Genomic DNA, 8,584 nt, shown 5'->3' with positions numbered 1-8,584 from the left:
AGTACCGAGCTGCTGGTTTGCCTGGTCTTTGCTGGAGGGGGTAGTGGAATGGATCCCCCTTACCTCATGGACCCAGCCTGATTTTACCTAGTAGCCCAACTGTGGTAGCTGAGGGGTGGGGGGCATGAGGTGTGGGGGGAGACGACACACTACCCTTGCAGCCCTAGACAGCTCACCAAAAGTTGTTACGCGGCCTTCCAGCTGAAATAATTGCCCACCCCTGCCCTAGACTATGTAGCAAGGTCCTCATTTCCATTGCTATGGCAGCCTGGAAAGTCAGCAGTATCTTCATTAAGGCTGTTTTTGAACTAAATAGAATAAACACACTCAGAATAGGAGCCCACAGATTTGTTTGTTTTATTTTAGCCACATTTTCAGTTTTGTGCACAGTCCAATTTTTGTATGGACTGGCTGCACCCCTGGCATAGAAGTTAGCTTGAGGGAAGTGGAATGGGTCAAAGGTTGGTAGCTGCTTAGGACGGCTGAAGCTCTCGGCAGCGGGAAAGATGCAAGAGGCAGTTTGGGATGAGCATAACGGCTAGGGAACTCAGCGTAAGGATCATCAGTGAAAACAGGAAGTCTTGTGATTAACCAAGTTCCACTCAAGGCAATTCACAAATACTTTTAGGCTGTCAATATTAAGTGTACAGCCCATCATAAAAGAAACTGAAGACCAGGGGGTGGCCTTACAAATTTGCTATTTACAAACAAAACAGACATGCCATGGAGCAAAGGCTAGATCAGGTAAGAAAAAAAAGTTCACACAGGACAATTGCATTTACTACACTTTCCAATTTGGGTGCCTGTTTGTAAGGCAGTCAAATACAAAGCCTAGGTAAGGAAAGGAAACTTTCAACAGTGATCCCAAAAATTACATAGCTGGGAAGCATACTGCAATCCTCAGGGCACTGGAATAAGAGCTGGACTCAAGCTCTGCCATTAAAGCAGTGAGAAGCCTTAGACCGTCACACAATCGTACCTCTCTCACCTCGTTAGTAATGAGATAGCTAGAATGATCCAATCCTGTACATTATTTTTTCCCGCCCCAAAAGCCGAAATGGGCAGGGCCCATTTTCCCTCCATACAGGGTAAGTGGCAGGAAATAAAGAGGAGTGGAAAGGGGAGACAGAGGTTGCATGTGGAACAAAGGAAAGGAACCAAGATTTGAAGTGCAGCAATGGAACAGATAGAAACAGCATCATACTGGGGAATGACTATGGCATTAGACATGCAAAAAATATTGAGGGACAGTAAAACACTGAAATAAATAATGCAAGTCTAACCACCAGGTATCCTAAAATCCATGCTGGAAGGCAGCTGAGTCTCAGAAGTGATGGATTTAAGACAGCTTGAAAAACAGACAGTTTAGAACAATCCCCAGTTTCAACCAGCAAGGTGTGCAACCAGTCGGAACAGGTTTGCTGTATGCTTTCCAGGCATTTGATTCTTCCCCAAAGATGGTCTTTCGGATGAAAAGAACTGCTAGTGGCATTTCTACAAACACACACAGTACATGCTAAATTTGTGTAAAAGGTCAAACACTTCCTGCAAGAGGAAAGCCTCTGCAAGGGTTTTAAAGGTGACAAAATACTTTTGACTTTGAACTTCAGCACAAGTCTGTGACTGCTGAGCCACTTCAAACAGAGCTCAGTGCTGAGCTCCAGACAGCAGCACTGATCACCGAACACTGGAAGTTAATTTGGGAAATGTGTCCTCCCTCAGCCCAACTCCACCCCAGCTGGTGGAGGTTTTCAAAGGGCTGTGGTTGCAGTGAGTTTCTTCTACTGTACTCACCACAAGTTTCCACCTGGCGCTCAGGTGATCTATAACCAATTTCACACAGGTATTGAATTAAACCACCCCGTAGTTTAGCTGCAGTGTTACCATTTTGCACTTATTCAAACTACAACATGTTTTCTGCCCCACTATTAGGCTGAACTTCAAGCATGGCTATATCAGATCCAAGAAGGCGATTAACCAGTAGTCTTTAGTTGAAAGCAAAGTGTATATCTCACTTCAAACAAAAGAACAGTCATGACTCTGTGCAGTGGTGGAAGCAGTAATATTACAAGAGCTCTCTACATCCGTAGTGTTTGCACCAAGGCCGTGAGAAGTACGACTATCCTTATTCTTCTGAGGCATTGTGGAGATAAGCTAATTTTGGCCAGGCCAAAATAGTGGAACCCAGGTGTACCAAGACACATGCTTGGACCAGAACGCAGCTGCAGAGGAAGGAGGTGGCAACTCCTACTGAGGGTGAACACCACATTCGGTATACATTTTCCCAAAAAAGAAAAATTTAAAATTGAAGGAAAACTCAGTTGGGCAAGACTTGGAAAGTTAAATTCTAGATGAAAGAAATCCACAAAGAGGAAAGTCTGCAGTATGGAAAGAAAAGGCAATGGCTGTGAACCAGGAGACTTTAAAGTGGCCTCCCTTTAACAAAAGGGAGAGAACCAAAAAAGAAAAAAAAGTCCTGGAAGATGCCTCCTGGGTTACTATGCCTGCCCCAGGATAGCCCAGGAGCAATAAGAAGCACATCCTGCCACCAGCACCAAAGCCTCAAAAACAGACTGCATGGCTTGGCTCCAAGAAGCCTTGAGGTCACACCAAAGCAGAGAGCCTAAAAGGAGCTCTGGACACCTGCTCAGGGCTGTACTAACCAGCTACATTTTTGGGCACCAGAGGACAGGATTTGCCCCTCAGCAATGCTCCAGAGCTTGCCATGAAGGCTGTGTAATGACAGTTCTAGGGTATTGGAAGCAACCACTTAATATAATCCCTTCCAGTAACCAACCACACTGCCATGAGAACACTAGGTTGGTCTCTGACCCATACTCCTCTTAGTGGGAAGGTATTCCAGACCTTCACTCTTCTGATAGAAACTTTCCAACTTCCAGCCTAACTTTATGAAGCAACACATTGTTGTGGTACCAGTATTGCCTTTAGTTGAATAACTCTGCTAGTGTTTGCTTCCCTAATTTATTAATAGAGCTAAATGACATACCTTCTCCTAGCCTTCATTATATCCATTGTCTGAGCTCCTTTACGGTCCTTTTCTAAGATTGGATGAAGAATCCATCACCAACCTAAGCCCTCTTCTGCACTTGTTGCCTTTTCATTCATTTTTATTTAATATGGGTGATCATTCCACTCCACTCAGCAGGATCATACATGCAACTAGGCAGTAATTACTACAGTATTAACTTCATGACAGAAATGTGGATTCAATGGAAAGAAATGTTTCCCAGAAGTGTTCCACAATTCCATCCTGAAAGGGGTTAAGCAAGAATGACCTTTATTTAAAAAAAGGAATATTAATTAGTTCAAGTGGTAAAAATGGTAACATGGAAGTTTATACTACTGGCAAACTGAAACCGTAGCATATGTAAGAGATGGGATACCTGTAAATTCACCTTTCATGGTGTAAACTTCAGTAAAATTCCAGGATACCAATAGGAAGGGAATACAGGGAAGAAACCCTCAAAGTGTGATGCTTCCATGCAGATTATAAAACAATGAGCAAAGTAACCTTAGCCAACTAAGCAGCAGCATCTCTGATGCAAGCTAATATTGAGGCAAAAGTGAAAATATTCAGACACTACAATGATGTTTGGCTCAGTTTAGAATACAAATCAACTTGAACTGGTATCTAAGAAATGAGTAAGTTTAGTCCGACTGGAAAACAGATAAAAAAAAAAGTCCCCTACATTACTCACTAGTTCTAGTTTGCTATTGTAAAATGGCCAGCATGGATTGGGACAGTTTTATAGCCTGTTTAGACAATGCTTTTCATGATTATGCACCTGAAGTTAGGACACAAAAATCTAATTGGAGACATGCCAGGTTCAACCACTGCAAAACAGCTCCTTTTCTCTAAACAATGTTTAAGATTGAATGCAAAAGCGTCTTCCTCCTATGCACAGGCACTGGTTTTTCAAGAAATCTGGTACCTCTCAGCCTTAATTCTCCTTCAAAAATGTCAATCACCTTTATAGTTTGCTTGTACAAGGAGCCACATTTTCTGATCAATTTACTTAGTTAAGAGGATAATTAAAAGTATTCGTGAATGTATTATGAACGCAGAACCTGTATTTGCTTTAGTCCAATTTAGGCAGGAACAACTGATGCAGGCCACCAGTCTGTTTTACAGTCAAAAATGACAAAGTATACAGGAGAACTCTCTTTATTTTTAATTAACAACACTGCGCAATTAAATAGTACTTGAGTGACAGAAAAAATACTTGGTTTTATTTGAGATAAACCATCATTTAAATACCTTAACATACGTTGCATAATGTTATGCTTGCGTAAGGTTACATTTTCATAGAGTAAGCATTAGAAACTAAACCAATCCAAATACTGTAGACACCACAATTCTCAGAGTATTCTACAACAGCAAGTTTTATTTTTCGGTTTAGCTTCTTCATGTCATTGTGTTCATTGCTACATTTTTGCATTTCAAAGATGAGTGAAATTCTCCAGGAAACTTGGGTTTCCAACATTGCCAGGTTTAAGTCCTGTTATATCAACATGTTGGCAAAAGGAAAAACAAAAGAACAAAAACAAAACACAGCCGATTATTCCTATATGTAGGTTAAAAAGAAAAAGCAACATACCGACAAGGAACATGCAGGAAGTAGTTACAGGGATAAAGAGATTCTATTTAGTACTCAGTACCAATTAAGAGGTTAAGAGAAGCAATTTATCATGCAAATTAAGCTACTATGGGAAGCAAGGAAGTAATCTCGCCAGACTCAAAAAAATATTTCTTTTAAAGTAAAGACACTTTTTTCCAAGCTAAAAAATGTGTCCTGAAAATAAAACTGGTGTAAGTATACTTTCCTCACGTAGAAGTGACATCCTATATGTAAATGCTCTGCAGAAAAAAAAGTCTTAGCAGAATCTTATATGGATATTGAAACAAACAGTCATGATCTATAATCCACTCAGCAGAAACTGCCCAAATTTCAAAGTAGCATTTAGATCATTTGTCTCTAGGTTATAAAAAGATAAAAACACAAGGAATGATTTCACCAAATGATTCATAGGGAGTCTATGATGAATCTGTATGAATGCGCACAGGAGACCAGAATCTTACAGGCTTTCTTAAAAATGAAAGAAAGTTACTCCTTCATGATATAATCTAGATTACCTCATTATAGTATTAGGAACAGACCTTTTCTTCCCAAGTTTGGACAAAAGAAAGAGCGCAGAAGGGAATTATAAGTTTACATAAACTGCTATATCCAAGAGTTTCCATATCCTACTCCCAGTGAAATCAAAGGGGAATAGAAGCAAGGTTTAACCTCTTATTTCAACATGCCCAATTATTCTAGAACATAAACAGACACTGTTACAACCCCTTAAATCCTAGAAGAACACACTAGACTACTACAGTAGTTTTAGCCCCAAGGAAGGTAGAGGTAAGAGATTCTGTAACATTTTCCCAATCTTCAAATAAAATGCACTTCTAACCACATCAGCCTACTTTGAAGTCTTTAACCTGACTAGCAAGAAAGCCATCCTGTGATGATGAAAAGTAACATAGTGCTATTTTAGTATAGTTTAAAACATGAGACATCTTCACAAAGTGTGCACAATCAAAATGTATTCACAAATGTGTGCTCAAAAAAGAATATGTTGCCATCATTATAAAGGTATGAGAGTATCGGAGGAGTCCGTTTTAAAAATTCCCTTTGGTTGACTTCTTCTTCTTCTGCTCATCTCTCTGCTTCTGCTTCCTCCTCTTGCTGCCTTCTTTGTATCCTGAGGAGACATGGCTTGTAAAACACTATTCATAATATTAAACTGACTTTTCCTTTATAAAAATGAATGTGGTCTCCAAATGGGGGTGGGGTGGGGGGAAATGAGACATCTTTGAAGTTTTGGATGTCTTGAACCTTTCCAAGCACCTCAAAGCCATTCAAGGAGAGCATCAAAACAGCTTATAAAAATGGAAGTAATAAATAAATCCATAACATATACAGCAAGTAAGTGCCATTTAAATACTGCTTACAGTAGTTGAAGTTACCACAGTATTTACAGTTTGTATTCCCATTCTAAGGATAAGGCATATTATGATTCCTGAGTAAATAAAGCAGCTAAATATTGACATTTAATGGTGTCCATTTTGTTCCTAAATAACATAATAGAACATAAATAGAACATAAGCTTGTTCATGCTCAACTAGCAAAGGTGATTTAACTTTTTATTGTAGGCTTGTGCTACACACATTTTTACAAAGCTAAGCTACTTTAAACTCTAGCAATTATTTATCTTCACTGGAAATAAAATAGGCAAATAAGCTACTGCCTCCACACCTCATATCCATTCCCCCTGGTTTTTCTAAAGAGCATGCAATTCCCTTAGCAGACTGTCCCATGCATTGACCACCATTTGTGAGGCACAAATGAAAGCCAGATAACATATCCATCCCATCTCTTACAAACTTTGAGGAAAATGGAACATGCCAGTAGGCTTTGTATTGTAAAAATCAGCCATGCAAAACCAAAAAAGAAAAAACTCTGCTCAGAATTTAAATCTGAAATTAAGCCAGAAAAAAATTAGATCTCAATAATCTATACTGTATCCTCAAAGACAAGTCATACAAGGCTTTAAAAAACAGGACATGCTCTTAAGCTCAGCAATACTTGGTCAGAAGACATGGCAGAACCAAAGATAATAGTTTTCTACAGCATCTCTCAAGTTCTCAGTTGAGGACAGCGCTGACCTCAGAGGCTCGAAACTGATTCTGTTCCCAATTCTATCAATAACTGCCTATATGAACTTGGGCAGGTTAACTTAGTGCCTGTTCCTCCTTCCATGCAATGTCCATAGTGGTACTTCCCTATCTTTACATGCTTTGAAATCTATGTAGTAAGGAATTATTTATATATATTCACCATGGTGTCATAACTCTGTCCTCCAACAAGCTGAATTCCTATCTAAAACATGAATTAAAGACAGTGTTTTGCAAAAATCTTGTTGGTTTAATAAAAGATATCACCTCTACCATGAACCCAGATTGCTTTTTCCTCTAGGCCAATATGACTACAAATTGGATACCCATCTAAAACATTGGGAGTTTCACCTGCATTGGAATTACAGTATTTAACTTTCTCTGTGAGGTCAGAAGAACCATAAGATTCGAGAAACAAATTCACATCTGCATAAGCAAACCACCTTTGTACTTGTCCGAATGCTTCCGTTTGTGACAGCAGTGAATTTGTTCCTGGACTCCTGCCAGCTATTCCGCTGGATTAGCAGCATTAATTCATACTATATAATGAGTTACCACAGGATTTAAGATATTGGACTACTTATTAGTTCTGCCACGTGTTATTAGTATCTGAAAAGTTAGCTTGGAAACTAGCTTATAATGCTTAAGGAAAAATATACGGTATTATTCTGACACTAATTTGTAGAACTGCTGACAGAGCTTTTCCTCCTGAACACTTCATACCACCCTGGGATTCAGAGATGCACTTCCTACCAGGATTGAAGTATTTCCCCATTATAAAGGTTTTGCTTCACGTATTTGAGAAGTTCACCCTGAAGGGGAACCCTCTGGGCCACTTACACTTAAACAACACAGGGAAATACCCCTTGGTCTGTCTTGTACCCAGCAGAGGCTGGAGGAAACTAGCAAAGGTGATTTAACTTTTTATTGTAGTCTTGTGCTGCACACATTTTTACAGAGCTCAGCTACTTTAAACTCTAACAATTATTCATCTTCACTGGAAAGAAAATAGGCAAATAAGCTACTGTCTCTGTATCTATAGCATATGGGTCCCTTGAAAAAGCAGAGAGAAAACATTCCCCAGAAGAAGGCTGGGTGGAACATCACCTAGAAATAAGATACTAAAGCTAGAAATTCTCTAATTTTGAAGGATTTGCCCCTTTAGCAAGAAATTTGACCATACACAGTCAAAATGGGTCAATTTAACAATGATATAAGACATTAAAATAAGGATGTTCCTAAAGGAACTTGTAGAGGTCACCAATTTGCACCTCTGTAATTTCCTAAATTTGTCTTCTTAAAACACTAAGTTTTGAAGGGCTTTTGATGGCATAGTGCTTTTTAAAATCAAATATCACAAAAGAACTCTATACCATTTAAAAGGGCCTTAAAAAGTCTAAAATAAACTAACATGAATATGAACCCACCATATTTCGTTGCAAAATAATACAAAATATTTTAATAAGGAGGGACTAAGGTAGAGACATCCGACAGCAAGATCCCTTCCTAGCCTCTGGAATGATCAAGGGACAAAATGGAAACCCAGCAATAGGCAGACTGGCCAAAACATGAGTGAATATACAATTATGAACATTCCTGTATAATCCACTGACATTGGTTTCATTATAGTTTCATAGTTTCTAGGGTCAGAAGGGACCTGAGCAAATCATCTAGTCCGACCCCCTGCCATGGCAGGAAGAGCACTGGGGTCAAATGACCCCAGTAAGGTGGTCATCCAACCTCCTCTTAAAAACCCCCAGGGTGGGAGCCTGCACCACCTCACTTGGAAGCTGGTTCTAGACCCTAGCCGCCCTGACCGTGAAGTAGCGCCTCCTGATGTCC

At 39.6% G+C, this 8,584-nt stretch overlaps 1 protein-coding gene and 1 long non-coding RNA gene across 2 annotated transcripts in view; one reads left to right on the top strand and one right to left on the bottom strand.

The window, feature by feature from the left end:
• Positions 1–4,170: 4,170 nt before the first annotated feature.
• DNAJB6 (DnaJ heat shock protein family (Hsp40) member B6) overlaps positions 4,171–8,584 on the bottom strand; it is a 101,754-nt gene continuing 97,340 nt past the window's right edge. The window contains exon 10 of the mRNA XM_019508158.1: positions 4,171–5,769. Within this exon, the coding sequence (XP_019363703.1) occupies positions 5,687–5,769 (83 nt within the window). The 3' untranslated portion in view covers positions 4,171–5,686. The remainder of the gene's footprint in view (positions 5,770–8,584) is intronic.
• LOC109291244 lies at positions 5,776–7,914 on the top strand. Its single transcript, XR_002095785.1, has 2 exons — positions 5,776–6,198; positions 7,654–7,914. It is a non-coding gene; the product is annotated as an uncharacterized LOC109291244 (long non-coding RNA).

This window comes from Gavialis gangeticus, unplaced genomic scaffold, assembly GCF_001723915.1.
Source record: "Gavialis gangeticus isolate Ggan-Ray unplaced genomic scaffold, GavGan_comp1, whole genome shotgun sequence".
Classification (NCBI taxonomy): Eukaryota; Metazoa; Chordata; order Crocodylia; family Gavialidae; genus Gavialis; species Gavialis gangeticus.
This window is presented reverse-complemented; position numbering and strand designations above follow the sequence as displayed.